General features: G+C 40.2%; 1 protein-coding gene across 3 annotated transcripts in view; it reads right to left on the reverse strand.

Moving 5' to 3' along the window:
- Positions 1 to 1243: 1243 nt before the first annotated feature.
- Positions 1244 to 17811, reverse strand: part of lysmd4 (LysM, putative peptidoglycan-binding, domain containing 4) — a 205027-nt gene continuing 188459 nt past the window's right edge. Inside the window, exons 1-3 of one of the 3 annotated variants that reach the window (XM_079502191.1) lie at positions 4945 to 5008; positions 2419 to 2690; positions 1244 to 2335 (exon numbers count right to left, since the gene is read on the reverse strand). In XM_079502191.1, the coding sequence (XP_079358317.1) occupies positions 1775 to 2335; positions 2419 to 2676 (819 nt within the window). In that variant the 5' untranslated portion in view covers positions 2677 to 2690; positions 4945 to 5008 and the 3' untranslated portion in view covers positions 1244 to 1774. Of the gene's footprint in view, positions 2336 to 2418; positions 2691 to 4944; positions 5009 to 17811 lie in introns of those variants that run through there. The other 2 variants (XM_079502190.1, XM_079502192.1) reach the window with 2 other exon arrangements.

Here is a 17811-nt window from a genome sequence, read left to right on the forward strand (position 1 = left end):
TCATTTGGAACACCTACACAACAAGTATTTCTACCCTCTTTATTGCTATATTTCCGTTGTATTTTGCCATGCATATTATCTATAATTGAACATTGTATATTTGATTTGACTGCACCTTCTTGTCATTTGACTTGTTCTTTATTCCTTCCTTCTATACTTTCTTTCACACATATTTTACACCTGTAATCTTGTGATGTGACAATCAAGCTACATTTTGAAAAAGGTTTAAGGGTTTAAGTAGTTGCACATAAGAAATTAATTGTTTATTTTCATTTAGCTGTTTTGCATACAAATTAAAGGTTCTCAAATAGAAACATTCATCAAATCCAAGACTTTGACTAAGAATTCAAAACATCAGTAGATGGATTAGGACTCTCTGAAACTGGAGTCGCATCAGACCCAAAAATCTGGCATAGAACCAGTGAGACATGGCTCTAAAGTCTAAACACAGCAGCATTAATGCTTGCATTCTGCCATCTACTGGCAAGTGTGGGTGCTACTTATCAATAGAGAGTTCTTTTGTATTAAACTTAATGCTGTGTTACCCTACATCAGTGAATCATGCCATCTGTTCACATTTGAAGGAAATTTAAACAAAATAACAAGGTTATAGTTTGTAGCCCTAAATCTGAGGTGAATTCACAGTGGGTTCCTCAGCCAGATTTCCAATGCTTTTGATACTTTTCATACTGAGAACGTTTTGTTGAGACATTTTGCTTTATGACAAAGTAGTGTACACGTTAATATCTCAGGCATGCATATTAAATTACTTACGTGACTTTTTTTCTAATTTTTCCCCCATCTTGTTTAATAAAACATGGGAATATACGTTTTTGTAATTTAAAAAAGAAAGAAATAAAGTTGACGAAGCACTCTCTACTTCACTGACAATAACAGACTATAATACACACTATTACACAGTGGTGTAATTTTTAATATTTATATTGAAAGGGGCATATAATGAATGTAAAATAATATTCAAAAAACAAAGGCAGCTATAGGATTTAAGTCACTCGTTGAGAGAAACATACACTAAACATATTTTCAACTTTACCTTGAAAGGGTAAAAATATGGCACAGCTGAGCTGGCACTGTAAACAAAATAAAACTTACAATTTGTTAGTGTCATTAGTTTTGTAAAACGTGTGTTTTAATCAGCAGATTCACCACCTAACCTAATCATGGTGGGACTAGGTTCGTGTAAAATATCAATTGAAAGTGAGGGGAAAAAGGTTTAAGGCACTTTTAGAATTCTCGGAAATAAGCAAAACATTTCTGTTTATTTCCGATAATTTGTTGAGAATTTGTTTAATCATGTTAATCAATTACGTCATTGATATAACACTGAACCTTGTCGAAAGGCCCTTACAATCCCTAGTACAAATAAAATGCAGCATACTGCAATCGCTTGCCTTGTAGTATTGGCACAGTGTTTAGATCAAGCAGTTCGTTGGATGGCTATTGGCTATGACTAAAATGCAAAATAATAAACACGCACAAAGGCCTACACACACGCACGGACCCACAAATAAGTTATACATCAAAAAAGGCACAGAGAGATAATCCTTAATCCATTTGTGTTGATACGACTATTTGAAACATGCACCGATTTTGTCACAAAACCATTTCTGAATCTGTTCTGGGAAAACACAGACAGACTACTGTAAAAATACTGTACTGAGCAGAAATACATTAAAACATGCATTGCACTGTGGCTTGGCTTCATAAAAGTGAAGCCTGTAATCCACATTATCCAACATTAACCTAACTCTCATTATCCCGGATTCTGTAAATGATCAGTTCCTACTGTACTGAGGTGTGTCCCTGAGCAGTTTGAAGAAATATGAGAAGAATCTATCCCACCACACTCTTCTACTGTAGAGACATTTCCGTTATCTTTTGTTTTGAAATAAACTATATAGAATATGGGTAGGATGATGCCTATAAGTAACATGGCGATCACAGCATTCCACCACTGGATGCCCCAGTCGGAGCCGTAGCTGGGCAGGCGATGGCCTCTGAAGCCAAACTGTCGTGGCATGTCACAGAAAACCTCATCTTGTACATCTGTGGTTTGTATTAGTTTCTCTATGTCATGGTCTACCTCCTTGAGAAAGTCTGTGTACTCCTGCACATTTGGCTTGAATCTGGCTCCGGCCCCGTCTTGAGGTGTGGCTGCCGGCATTGATGAAACTGGCGTTTCTTGCTGCCAGTCTCTTGGGTCAGCATGAGCCTCTGTTAAAAAGCTGTGTTTCTGCACAGGAATTTTGATTGATTTCAGTGCAAACAAATCTTGTTCCTGAATTAGGTTGTTCACTCTCTTTATGTCTGCCACCTGTCAATGAAAATAATTAATGTGCATCAAAATATCGGGCGCACACCGCCAACCAATGGCAATATTAAAAAAGAATCCCCTACCTTGCAACCATATTGCAACGCAAGCTTGTTGAGGTTGTCGCCGTCTAAAAGTTCTCGTTCCATCAGCTGGACATTCCCATCTCTGTCCTGTTCCTGACAAACACGCGGCATCAACTCGATGCCATTCAGGTCCTCTTCCTCAGAGGAGTCAGCGGATTCATTCTGCCTCTTCCTGAACATGTACACCTGGCCATCTGCACTGGCATGGACATCCACTGGGGCCTGAAAAGCCCTGGGAACGTGCTCCACACGCCGCATCAGTAAGATCTAACCTAGAAGGAATGTTTGGAGAAAATATCTCCAAGTTAATGGGGGTTCAGAGTCTTGCTCAAGGACACTTTGACACTAACTCTGGGAGAGCCCGGGTTCGAACTGGGAACTGGAAACCTTGCGGTTCCCATCTGGTCACTCTATCCCTGAGCCACTGCCACCCAGAGGTTCTGCTCTGGCAGGCATCCAGGGAGTGTGCGTGCACAGTTTCACTGCTAAAGACCCAACGGTGCCAGAGATGAGCTGGTCACATAGTACAGACACACGGACGGACAGGGTGCAAAACATAGTCTCAGCCATGCCTTTCGGCCTGGCGGAGACAAGTACACCTGAAATGGTTAGACATCTCGTTAACCACTTAAGTCCCTATACTAAATAAATAGCTTACACTGTGAGCTTGTAAATCTTGTAATTTTTGGAAACTTTCTTTCTTATGTTTTGAAAGATTTCACCTGACATCCCCAAAATAAGAATGACAAATAGGGGGATACAAAATTAGAGACAGGATACTAAATAATAACAAAAGTGCTCAGTCAGAACAAAATAGCAAGTTGTGGTGAATAATAATAATATTATAACTAAACATACCTACTAACACAGAGTTCTTAAAGTGGGGTCCAGTATGGTTACCAACCGTCCCATAAAATACGGGTTCGTTCCGTATTTGCTTAACTAAACGTGTCCCTTAATGAACTGATACTGGACCGGGACGCATTTTGTTCCATATTTTGGGGTTGTAGAAGTCACTCACTCACATTGTGGACTCATGTTTGTTGGTGTGATGCACAACAAACCAGACAGCTCAGTATAGATCCGGTATAAACCGGATACGGAAACGGCCTTTCTCCGTGCCTATGGGGTGTAGTCTCGCGTAGCCAGACAACTATTCTACAATCTCCGAATGCTATATAGAGTCTGGGACTGTAGCCCCCATGAGCTGAGTAACGGAAGCTGCCATTTCCGTTCAAGAAAATATATATTTTTTATTTCCTTTTCTGCTAAGCAACAAGCTATAGCCTTAGATGTTTTCTATTTATATTAGGATAAATATGCACGACTGTAAAGACGAAACGGAAGTGGCGAGGAGGCTCCACTTCCGCTGTATCCGGATACTCATGAGACCTTTTCCGTTGGCCCAGACTGTATGATGAAGCGTTTGGAAATCGCGGAGGCAACAGTCTGGTAACACGAGACTATATGGGGTGTGCAAAATATTACCGGATACAGTAGGCAGGCTATGAGTCCAACAAATTAAATTCAAAACATGTTTCTGGTTGGCTGACAGATTGTCAGTTACTGTATCATAGTTAGTTCTGATTGGTTGAAAAAAGAAAGAAAGAAAAAAAAGAAAACAATAAACTGGAGGGGAAATGAATACGCCGGCAACATTTGTTGGAGAATGCAATAAAAAAAATGAAGCACAATGCAACGAACAATTACTCAGATGTTTAAGAGAAAAGAGGGAGCTGCAGAAGCTGATAATGTGGTAAAAGACAACGTTTTGACTTTTGAGACACATGGGGAGGAGGCAGGGTACTATACCCTGCAATGAGAAGTGACAGCAGGACAACCAGAAGCAAGCACAGGTCATTAATAATAATTAGCCTAAAATTTAGACTCCCGCAGATGTATTTTATCGATTCAGAATTGATAAAATACAACAAAACAACATTTTCAATTAAAATCAGAACATTTAGAGACGTACAAATAATTAATATACACTTCTATATAATAAACTAAACCATAATCGCGCGTTTAATTTATGGGGGTTTGACACGAAATGTAGACCCGAAATTGGGGGCGTTTGACCCAAAATGTACCCGATGCCACTATCGTCCCTTATTTGAAACTCTGGAAGTTGGATCCTCGGGATTCCATCCTGGGGGTTCCAATGGACCCCCGCTGTAAGTTAACTAACTCTCTGACAGTGTACAAAATGGAAATAAATTGAAATGAAAAAAAGTTTGAGAATCCATGCACTGACTGACTAACATAACAGTGGCAGCAGTTGGAGCGTCTGACATTCGCAGTTTCGCACGTCGATCAATGATTGATCTGGCAGCATGTGTCACCTCACCAGCTGACTGCTTACATGGCATGTTTTAAAGTTACCTCGTATGAAACCCACACACCTACAACGAACACTTTGTAACTTGTCGAAATGTTACTGTTACCGAGTAAAGTAGGCCTATGTATTACAAAGTATAGTATTATATTATAATACTGTAACTATATAACCGGCAACAACAAACTTACCTCACAAGCTACCACAGCGTCAAAACATTTCTTGTTCTTTAACCCTATGTTGGTTGGGAAGAACTATTACTGCCACCTATTGATGTGGAGTGTAAACTGAACGCCAGACAGTTTATAATTCATCATTGATGAATAATGTGATGACATAAGAAAATAGACAAAATATATAGGCTAGATGATGATGATGATGATGATGATGATGATGATGATGATATAAAATGTTATAGTTTTTGTTTTATTTTCACAACACTGTAAATAAAAGCATAGCTACAGTAGCCTAAATGTTTCTCATCACCACAGATGAAAAAAAAAGAGAGAAAAAAATGCCACATCTTGTCTATTATTATTAACTTTGCTTTGTTTTGTTTTTACACAGCTATTTGACCTCGTTTATGCTCTATGTTTAAAGGTGTTTTCATTGATTTTGTTTCTTTTTTGGTGGTTCCTTTTCATTTATTCTTATCACGTAATGTTTCTACTTTATATTGTCTGTGCAAAATCAATAAAGAGATTTGTACAAAATAAATAAACAATACAATAAAAACGATCTGCTTCTACTTTGATGTATGGCATACATTTGCATAGAATCATTATGAGAATACTGGGTGCTACTTTGACAACTTACTGATTTAATAGAGCAAATAGAAAACAAAAACATTCTGATGCTTGAATAAAAATGTCAGTTTAGACATGCATTCATCAGACCAATGCAAGCTGTATAGAAGTTCACACCACCTACCTCATATGGATATGGCTCATGCATTTACTCATAGACCACCAGTAAAGTGATCTAATTTGAGATGCAAATGATCAGAAGAAAAACATTTTTCTTTCCCCATGCTTTTCTCCTTTGCATTAATATTTGTGTTAATTTCAAACAGGAGACAAGGAAGTAGTGATTAAAGAAAGTGAAGATGAATGGCAACACAAACATGTCTGGGTCAAAGGGGGTGACCTGTTGTAGCGTAGTTAGACCTCTAGATGGGGCTATGGCTCTTTCAAACCTTCTATTCATCATCACTGAACTGCAAAGCATTGGAGGAGGAAATGAGATCTTTGTTCAGAAAACATTATGTATTAAGAATGATAATTCCTCCTACCATTTCTATTCACTGTTGTACTCACACTGTAATGGAAAACAGCATAGCTAAATGCTTAAATGGTCATTTATTGTAGCCTACTTGTGCTTTCGTTTGAAATGTACCCATTCTGCATTGCATACTGTGAAATAAAAACTTCAATCAATCAATCAATCAATCAATCAATCAATCAATGGTTTATCTTCCCTGGACCACACAAAGGTTGAAAAGATATACAAATGTGTCAGTTCCTTGATTTAAAAACAAGGAAAAACGAGAGAAAAAAACATAACCCTGAAACGTTTTGCTATAAGTTAGGTTAGGTGATTAGAACCTAAGTAAGCAGTTACTCAGAAGTTATACCTATGTAAGAAGAACTGAAGCATCTGAAGGAATAATGCGGAATGCGAATATGTCAAACTAGACAGAATGGGAGCACAACTTCAGTAAACACAAAGAATAATAAAACAAATTTGCCAGGTGCATTGCTCCAAACATTTCAAGAAAGTATCTACCTGAAGGATAACGGTATCCAATGTCAGGGAAAACATTTCACTTCTCCTTAGAAGAAAAAGAATGATGTACTCATAGACTTGTATACATGGATTGACTTTAAATACTAGAGCAGGTCCACCTCTAAACAAATGGTGTATCTATATTTAAAGAGGAGCAAATTATGGCTCACTGAATATGGTGTGAAAGAAGATCCAAGAAAACCCCCTTCAAAATGTTGTATTGATTATTATATATTGAATAGAATACATGTTTACTTTTAGCACAAGTGAATGTTCCATTAGTTTGTTTGTTTGTTTGTTTGTTTGTTTGTTTGTTTCTCCCCCCCCCCCCCCCTTTCTCTCTCTCTCTGCACGTACATTTGCAGCACTTTGATTTAATTGATTGTGGGGTGGGGTTGTCTTTATCTAAATATAAAATGAAAACAATGCAGTTTTACAATATTTCCTTGCAGCAGTCTGTATATATCTGTAGCATATCAATGCAGACTGAACCTGTTATTTAATATAATATAACATGTTGTGTATAACGCAATCTAATTGTGTTCGTTAAAATACACCCCCTTTCCTTCCGAAATGAGCCATTATATGCATTTGCAACAGAGTAAATTGACCACATAATTCCATGTGTGAACAAGCTGTCATGTTTGACGAACCTTTCACACCTCAAAAGATACTGCATTATCTCAGCTCCAATGTTGTAGTCTTGGCTCTTTGGTAAATCCCCAGTCACATTTGAAGCAAGGCAAAGCTAAAAGCAAGATATGCTAAATGCTAAGTTAATAGCAGTCATGCATATTCTAGTGTTACTTTCCCCGCCATATAAAATGCACATCCACTCAGCTGGAAGCCAGCAGTGACCTCCAGTTGACCCCATGTAACTTGACAGCAAAGCAGACCGAAGTGCATGAACTTAACCAGTCAATTAATTGCAAAACTCTTTGATTTTGGCTTCCATGCTTATAATATTGCCTCCTTTTGTATGCTTTTGCCCAAAAGGTCAGTCTCTAATGTACTGTATGTTTCAACTGATCTAGTGCAGATCTAGACCTTACAGAATAGTCTACTTCATAGGCTCATGAAACCACACAGTTTACTTATGGGCTCATGTAGTCAACCTTCTTGTGTACTTCATAGGCTCATGTAGTCAACCTTTGCCACTTGAAAAAGCTGAAGGAAAGTAAAGTAAATGTTGCCTTAGAGGGATTCATCATATCATTTACATTACATTCAAATGCAGGGCGCGACACTGAGCGATGGGCAACAGAGCGGTATAATGTGCCATGTTTCAGGGCCACTGAGCAGCTTGTCCAACTGACATAGAGAGAGAGAGAGAGAGAGAGAGAGAGAGAGAGAGAGAGAGAGAGAGAGAGAGAGAGACAGACAGAGAGAGAGAGAGAGAGAGAGAGAGAGAGAGAGAGGGGTGGGAGTAGAGCCATGTACAATGCATGCACATTTTACCCACAGAACAACAAAACAGGGACTTACGCTGAATGATTCAGAACAAAGATGAAATATTAATTGAGTTGAAAGATTGATGTATAGGCGGCGGTGCAGCTATGAGCTAAAGAGAGCATGGTCACATCATATCATATAGCACAATGTTTTGAACTGACGGATGGAAAGAGCTTTTGCATCTAACATATAATGCTAAATAATGTGTGGGACATTCATTAACTTTTTGCTATTTCAAATGATTTTTTTTAAATTATGGAACCACTGTTCATAGACCTGTTAACAGCATGCAGAGACTACTGTAAAGTATCCAAATTGTATTTTACAATGAAAAGTGTGTGGATGATTTATTTATTTATTTATTTACTTTATTTATTTTATTTTTAATTATTGAACTGTGTACTCCACCTAATGCATCTGTCTCAGATATTATTCAGGTGTGCAAGATAATTTTGACGTTTTTTAAATCATTATTTGTCTTGTAGAAAATAGAGCAGAAGATTGAGGCTTAATCTGCTGGATGAATGTGGACACGAAGCACAAGCGATTGGCGGATGCTCGGGGTAGGTCTTGGGAGATCCACAGGGGTCCCAATGAATTGGTGTGGGGAAACAAAATTAATCTTTACGGCTCAGGGTCATGGCAACAGTTCAGAAGTGTATTGATTAAACGTCGACTGCCCAGGTGAACGTGATTCACAACTCAGAGGAGGCTTCAGTCAGCAATCCATCACCGACTGCACTACAATATCTACAGTGTTTATTTAACCCAAGGAGTGTAAAAATGTACCCCTAGAGGGACATTTTTACACTTTCCGAGTTACATGAACACTCTGGACTTTGCAGTGTAGAGGAACATTCAAACCAACACAACATCAATGCATGTTTACAGGCTTAGTATGATTAGTGACACTTGTTATGATGGCATATAGCTTCACCACCAGGGTGTTGTACTGTACAGTATGTTATGCTAATTTGATTTAATGTACTTTAGTGCAGAGGTTCCCAACGTGTGGTTTGGGACTCCCAGGAGGGTCCCCACATGATTTTAGGGGGTCCCCAGACTAGTGAAGTGACTTTTAGAGGATGACTTCACCTATATCTTTATAAAGGTTGGTCATGATAAAATAGCACAATTTCTTTCTACTCGGTCTGTGTCTCATAGGAGGGCTGTATATATGTATACCGGTATATATTTAAATTTGTAATATCGCGAGAATGATGGCTTCCATTATAGCATGGCCGTTTCAGGAATATAAAAGCCTGCAGTTTCTATTACCTTGGATTCCCCATCGATGATGTCACTGGAAGACGGGTTTCTGTACTTGAAAAGTGAAGTCATCCCTTAAGACCCAACAAACAACAACTGAACAAAGAATAAAATAATCTAAAGTAATCAACAATCTATACTATAAAAACTGGTCAAACATTGACCAAACTGTCAAATAATATAAGAAAGAAGCAACAATTCTTATGCAAATATGATTATTTTGGGGGCCACGGTCTGAAAAGGTTGCGAACCATTGTCAAATAAACCATTGTCATTATAATCTCACTGGTTGTAAGCTTTGTCTCAGGTATTCTCATACAATATTTAGCACTGTACAGTATGTGAGCGGTTGTTGCATGACAAGATTATGTCAATGATGTTAATTGTGTTTCTGTGATGAGAGTAACAAGAGTGCTGGCAATACAATAATGATGTGCTGTGCTTGGCAATAAAACAATGTGTTGAGAAGCTGCCCTGTTCCGTCCCTTATGATGGCCATGATGCATTAATGAATGAGATAGCGGTGTGACTGTGAGTATTAAGGCTGTTGACAGCACCATATTTGGACAGGAATTACATTTCAAGGACACCCAGTTTGATATGTATTAGGCCACAGACCCCCATTTGATATGATTTTTATCTCTGGGATCCACTGTAAAATCCTCAGTGTTTGTACCCTTGGTGGTCCCCGAACTGACGCTGAGAACAAGAGCCAAATGTTACCCAAGGGAACTTGGGGACGCATTTCATTGAACTGCAGCAAGCTACTGTATACTGTATCAGTTTGGATCGTGAACCCTAAGGGTGAGCCCGAGTTCTCATGGGAATTATTTTGCCATTTTAAAATCCTGGCAGTCGTGGTCTCCATGTTGGCCATGAGCGCTCAGTGACACATAACCTTGCCCTGTCACCACCCTCGCCAGCATGTCAGCTGATATTAGCATGATTGACGTTGAAACAGCACTCCAACCCTATGAGTTTTGCGGCTCTGTATAACCTCGCCCTAGCTGTGTGCCAGGGCTAGGACATTTAGGGCATGGTACTGGATCACAATGCCATGATTGCCATCTTTGATTGTACTGAGCTTGTGTTGTAACTATAGCATTTTATGTAGACATAGCACGATATAGTTGAATGCATAGGTTCATTATATTAATATATAGTATATAAATATACAGTAGATATTCCACTGTTACGTTCTTAGCTTATATGTATGATTCATTAACTACTTTTTATGTATATGATTATGATGTATTGCCATGTTTTTTGTTCTTGCTTAAAGTCGCTAGATTAAGAGTGTCTGCTAAATGTCTAATTGTGTTAGACAAGGACAAGGACAAATGCATTTATTGAATTGTATGAACTTAAGCTGTATAGTTGTTAGTTTTTAATGCTCAATATATCATGCTCCACTCAGAGATATTATCATCATCATACTATAATTCACTCAATGTCTGTCTGTCTGTCTGTCTGTCTGAATGAATGAATGTCTGAATGAATGAATGAATGTCTGAAACACGTATAGCTCCTCACTGCCTGCACCAATCGCTTTACGACTTTTCACAGAGGCATTGACCATAAATATTATTACGGAGGTCTTAATAACGAAGCCCTTTTTTCACTTTAACAAATTATTGATTAATAATTTATTTATTTATTAGTGCGTTAAAATTACCCATCCACTTACATGGGAAAATGCGAAAACTCACATCAAGTATTCTTCACTCAGAAACCGTCGGAGCTACAGTTACAACACTTGGAGAGGTTCATAATAATTATTAAAATGAATGTAATAAAATAAATAATAAATAAATCAGTCGGCCTCATGGTGGCGCTATAACATGGCGCCTTATAACTATTGAACCGTATGTCGTAAAATCAAACTTTCCCTGGATTCCTTGGGCCATGACGCATCTCCCCATATAGGCCACGCCCATTTGCGTCAGGACCGATTTTCCGCCATTTTGACTTTTCTTCAAAACACACTTTTTACGTCCGCCATGTGGCCCATAGGCCCAATGAAACCACTCCATTGAACAGCAATGTGTGTCCCTTTGTAAGTACAGTATGCGCGTGCGTGTATGTTTAGAGTACCAACAGGTGACAAAGTGGCGCTGTTGAGCTTCACACTGTGCACATGGTGCATGATGGGAAGCTGAGTTTTTAGCAGCCATGTGGCGCTGTTGAGCTTCACATTGTGCACAGGTGCATGATGGGAAGCTGAGTTTTTAGCAGCCATTACGTGATTTCAGGTGTGACAGTATAGTACAGTGACAGTACAGAGTACAGTACAGTAGAGGGACCCCCTGGGGATCCCACACGGTAACTCAGTAATTTCTCAACCGTTTCGGACCGTTTCAGCACCCTGGGCGCGTTCCTGGGGGTCTTACTACTACTCTGGATGTCCCGGGGACCCCCATACAGTAACTCTGTAATTTCTCTACCGTTTCGGACACGGGCAGCTCGCCGAAACCGGGCCGGCACCCTGGCACGTTCCTGTGGGTCTAGAAGTTCCGGGGACCCCACACGGAGTTGCACCACAAAATCACACAGGTGTGATTTTTCTTGTGAATTGATCATAGAACAAATATTGTGTATACATGCATTATTAATGTGAGGGATTATGGTGCTGAAGCTGAATATATGCTTCCTTAATAGTATTTATAGTATACTAGGGCGATGCCCGTTGGAAAATGTTGCTCATGGGGAATGATACCCATTGGGCGTCAAGCCGTCCTCTGCATGTTAAGAAAGTGGTCAATGGTGTGTTGTGTGACTTTAGCTGCTGTTGTAAAAATAATCAAGTTTGAAGTCGGCATGGCGAACAGTTCTCAAGTTACGTGGATTACAGACGTACACACACGTACAGAGACGTGGTGCATTTATAGTAGGATAAGATGGAACCAGTATTCGAGGACAAAATAACAATAAAATGAAAGTTCTGTGATGAATCTTTGTCTAATATAAATGTAGGCTATCTTTTAATAATTTAGAAATGTTGAGGATTTGCTGCTACAGTGTAGGCGTTTATTTTATTCTAATGCATTCTATTCTATATCTTTATATTGCTTCTGGCCCAGCTCCTACAACTTAACCCACACATTGCATCCCCTCCAGGGACTCCTGGACATCTATAAAGGCTTTGCCGACTACTATAATGCAAGCATAATAATGCATGCACGTATTGATCTGATCCACCTAGATCCACTCTGGAACTCGAGCATAATTTACGGTCATAATGCATAATGAAAGGGCAGTGTTTACTGCATGAGAGGGTAATGCACCTCTTTTGAAATTTGGTTCGAGCAGATTAATAATATGTGTAACTAGATAAAGTGCCCCTCGGGGCACAGGTCTCCACCAGGGAAGGTCAGGTTGTGGCCTCCTGGTGGCGCTATAATAGGCCAATGTGAAAAGGGTGCCATTTCTTCTCACGCCTTGGATGACAATTGGATGATTTGAGGCATTTTGTTCCAAAAGTGTGTTTTGCAAAAATCCACCTGTTGGTGGCGCTATAACAGGCCAATGTGAAAAGGTGGGATATATTCCTCAGCCTAGTAGGAATGTCTGTGAAAGATTTCACGTAAATTGCATGCTGCGTTCATGATTTGAGGCTTTTTGTTCAAATCTGGCCAATCCTGCAAATTTTGAAAGCCACTGTTTCAATGGAATATGCAATCGGACAGATCTGTCTTGATCACATGACTATAGAGATACTGTGTAACGATTTGCGGGATTTTTGGACAAAATATGGAGTAAAATAAAAAAATGTGTTTTACAAAAGTCGTCCTCCTGGTGGCGCTATAAAAGGCCGTTCTGGACAATGTGGGGCAGAGGTTCATCGTTGGCATCCAGGGAGTGTGTGTCTGTCCGTCCGTGTGTCCGTCCGTCTGTCTGTGGACAGCTAATCTCTGGCACCGTTGGCTTGATCGCAGCCACACACACACACACACACTCCCTGGATGCCAGAGCTGAACCTCTGCCCCAAAGTTTTCACATTGGCTTGTTATAGAGCCACCAGGAGGCTGCTTTTTGCAAAACACATTTTTTGACAGTACACCTATACAGATTTTGTCCAAACATCACGCAAATTGGTACACAGTCTCTCTATAGCCATTCAACAAAACAGGTCTTTCAGATTTTTCAGACTCCATCCTGATTGGCTAAGATTGGCTTCCAAAGTTTTCAGGAGTAGCCCGTTTTGTACCCGTTTTGTACAAAATGCCGCAACTCATCAACGCTGTGTACGATTGCGGTGAAACTGTGCACGCATATTCCCACTAGGCTGAGGAAGAAATGCCACTTGACATTTTTCAAATCAGCCTCATGGTGGCGCTATAACAGGCCATGTCGCGTCTTATATACATATAACTGCACCGATCTGCGTAAAACGTTGTATGCACACTCCCTACAGAAACATCTAGCCTGCATTTTTCAATTCTGCCTTTTCGAGCGCCACCAGCAGGCCCATTCATGTGCAACACTTTGTTTTGGTCCTTCAGATTTTATCCAAATATCAATCCTGGTGGAGACCTGTGCCCCGAGGGGCACTTCTTCTAGTTGTGTGATGTGCTGCTGAGCTGCTCTGAATTACCATGACACGGCAATGAATTGCCTTTTAATTACACATCTCTGTGATTGGGCTATGGAGACTTTCATGTAGCTGATGTGGTCTAATTTCATGTCCAAAGGCAATCTGTGGAAAGGCAAAAACTACACATGTACTGTAGGGCAGGTATCAAACGAAGCAGTGGCAGGGTACTGATTTTGTTATTGTTTCAATTAATTTGATCAAGCAATCCGATTCACTCACTCCTTCTCTCTTCTTTATACAGTATACTAAATGAGAAAAATAAGTTGCGCATCAGCAATGGTTTTCCAAAATGGTAGCACGTCCAAAAAATGTAATTCATGGTGGACAAAGTAGCCTATACTCACATTTTCAAGTCGACTTGATTTCACTAGATGTGAACGCTCTGATGAAGGCTCATAGCCGAAACGCGTAAACGTTCCTTTTTGGTGTGTGCCAATAAAGAAATGGAAATGTGAGTCCGCTATTTATTATTATTTTTGGATGTGCTACCTTTTTGGGATTTTAATTCCTCCTTTTTTAAATATATACGATAATATCTATATCAAATTGATTCAACCCCAGGAGGAGCCGGTACTTCTGTATTTCTTGGAAATACGTCAGCACTGCATGTACTATGTACATTGCAGTGTGTGATTAAGTTTTAATCATGAGTTTTAAACATACATAAATAAATAATACTCATAGCTAAGTGCAAGAGCAATACGCTCAGTTTCAACTTTTTGTAGGGACAGTTATTTATGCACTATGGGGAATCATGCATTGCATGCCATGCTTATACTTCTGAATCTAATTTCTAATCTCATGAAGGTTTGAATGTGGAAAAAAAACACCCCCAGTAGGAAACAAGCAAGCCAGGCCTGTTGAACTGGCAGTGGTTGCATTCTTAATGCGAGTTCAAACTAAAGTCACAGGCATCACTAGCTTCGCCTGCAGTCCTGATAGGATGTGAGCTTCCTTGTGACCTGGGGGTTTTAATAATGCATACTTAGCTGTGTTCACGGTCTTTTTATGCCTTAGTGTAACCATTACATGACCTCAGCCGTCCTGTCACTAAATTATCACTGAAGTCGGGGAGAATCGGATGCATTGAAATATTGATTTTACTATACTAATGTATGGACAATAGTTGTGTTCAGTCAGCGGTCCATGGCAACAGGGAGTGACAGCTTGCTGAAGCAGTAAACCTCCCATTCTGGATCTGATGAGTGACTTCTGAGTTCTGAACATTAGGTATGGCCTTGTCTCGACAGGGCGTGTGGTCAATTCTCGTCCTCGGACCAACAAGGTGGGTTTTATCATCTTACTTAATGCACTGCACTGCTTTTTCATTGGTGGGGTTTCTCTGGGTGAGAGCTCCAGTTTCCGAGGCCTATTTGAACCTCACATAAGCCAAAGAGCCCAGTGTTCCTTTCCCATGCATTTCAGCCATAAAGAGCCTAGAAGTGAGAGAACACACAATTACTAATGGCGTCAATATAATCAAAATGTTTGAGGGAGTATGTTAAGCTTCGGCGCTGATGGAGGAGGTGATTCGGCAGGTAGCGGCTTTCCCAGGCTTTGACGCCGTGGGATTTCCTCTTGGCTCCGCCTCTCTTGCTCTCTCTCTCCCCAAGGGGGTTTCCCCATTGACCATTTGCAGACCGCGGCCATGTTTCCATCAGAGTTTGGAAGCACTCGTTTTCAGTAAAGCAATGTCCTGCTGCCTCTTGCATTATGTGCTAATTCAAAACAGGTGGTACACAGGGCAGTTGGGTGATATCTAATGAGCACTTCCAAACTCCAGCACTTAGAAAAAGAATCACCTGCAAGGACACAAAGTAGCTCATAACATGTATACAGGGGATTTTTATGAAACAAACACTTTGAGGATAGAAAGAGAATAATTCAAGGTTTCCGTACAGCTGCAATGTTGGTGAGTTTGACGTTGTTTAATACAATCAGATAGGACTTTTCTGTTTGGATGAATGGGCTGTCATTGGAAGTTGCACCTAGGTAGCACCTTGCCATTAACTTATATGGTAAGATGGCCGCGGTCTGCATATGGAGAATGGTGCGCAGTCCCAGCACATGTATGGTTCACTCAGCTTCGTATTGTGGCTGCTTTGGAGAAGTTATCTTTTAAGATGAATAATCAGTTAGATAAATATGATTTGAAGTGGCACGTGTTCCTCAGTCATGTTGCAGGCCCTTGATGTGATCCATGGTCAGGCAATGCCCTTTTGATTGTTTACTGTCTTAGTATACATATGATACGGTTGATGATGCTGCGTGTTTGGTCGTGTAAACACATTTTAAATTGTGTTTGTTTTTTCTGTCTATTTGTAAAAAATCACACCCGTGTGAACTGAGTGGTGTAAGGTCTTATATAGACTGATCAGCTGTGGTCTGACGTAATGTCTGACGTAATGAAATCACACCCGTGTGAACTGGGTGACCATAGCAACCGTGCTCATTTTTTGAGCACAGACAGACAGACAGACTAACAAAGCCAGTTGTAGGAGTGGTTTACACCACTCAAAAATCCAAATAAAGTGCTGATCATAAAAAAAATAAAAATAAAAAAAAACTTCATTCATAAGGCCCAACACTACTGTACTGGTTTCACTAACAAACTAATGAATGATAATAATTGTGTCCCTTTTTAGTTGCTTTGGGTGAATTTGTCACTGTACATTTGCATATACGTGACTGTACTATTAAGTTGCATGCATTAGCATGATGAGGAACACAATAAAGCAAGGCTTCGCCCATTCTGAGAGATATCTAAAACACATTAAACAACATTATTAGGCAGTGTGATGACCTCATGATAAAGTACATTTTCTCTCTGTTTGCCATTCGTCCTCTGGGAAAGAGAACAATTAGGCCACAGAAGCAATTGGTCAACAATGCCTCCTCCTCTGACCATGCAGACAATAGAGGGGGACAGGCTACACTGGGAGTCACATCAAAGGTTAATTGCAGCCAGACAAATGTCAACCAATTTTACCAATCACCCAGGAGGGATATGGAATATGGTGGGGGAAAAGATGCAGGGAATATCTCAGTACATTACCTATCCATAATGGCCTCTTTAAGAGAGTCATGGTGACATATTTTCAGCAACACATTCCCCCTCAAAGCATTTAGTGTAGGAGACAGTGTGTGTGTGTGTGTGTGTGTGTGTGTGTGTGTGTGTGTGTGTGTGTGTGTGTGTGTGTGTGTGTGTGTGTGTGTGTGTGTGTGTGTGTGTGTGTGTGTGTGTGTGTGTGCGCGTGTGTGTGTGTGTGTGTGTGTGTGTGTGTGTGTGTGTGTGTGTGTGTGTGTGTGCACATGCGCATATGCAACGTTAGGCTGTGCTTGATATGCTGTGTGTCAATGCCAGTATTGTTATTGGAAATGCAAGCTCCCTGAAGCGACAGGTGTTGGCACCATATCTCTGACACCTTGATAGTCATGACATATCCATCTCCTCCGGTTAGCAGCAACACAACACTTGGTGATTTCACAACAACATCTCTGCTGGAGAACATAAAAGGCATGGTGGGTGCATTGGGCCGTGCCTGTTAACTATGAGAGACACCATATTGGCAATAAAGTTACCTCATTGTGTGTTTTGAAAGGTTTGACATGTTTTTTTTTACAAGCATGGAAAAGCTACTGCATGGAGTTTATCTAACAGAACCCTTTTTTTGGACAGGGGATGGGGGACGGGGACGGGGGACGCAATTGTTCCGCTGCTCTTTGGTGAAATAAGGTTCTCAAGAAAAAGATGGTGAAGTAACATTTAAAGTTAAAGAGTGAGAGGGAATGAAAGGAAGGGATGCTCCATTTTAAGGTTAATTGGAGCCAAAAATGTCACATCAATCCAGCAGTTTACAGAGGAAATTGGCCTGGCCTTTTGTTGAGAGATGACAGGGATTTCCACATGGGTCCTTAACACACACACACACACACACACACACACACACACACATAC

The sequence above is a fragment of the Electrona antarctica genome, assembly GCF_951216825.1.
Source record: "Electrona antarctica genome assembly, chromosome: 5".
NCBI lineage: Eukaryota > Metazoa > Chordata > Actinopteri > Myctophiformes > Myctophidae > Electrona > Electrona antarctica.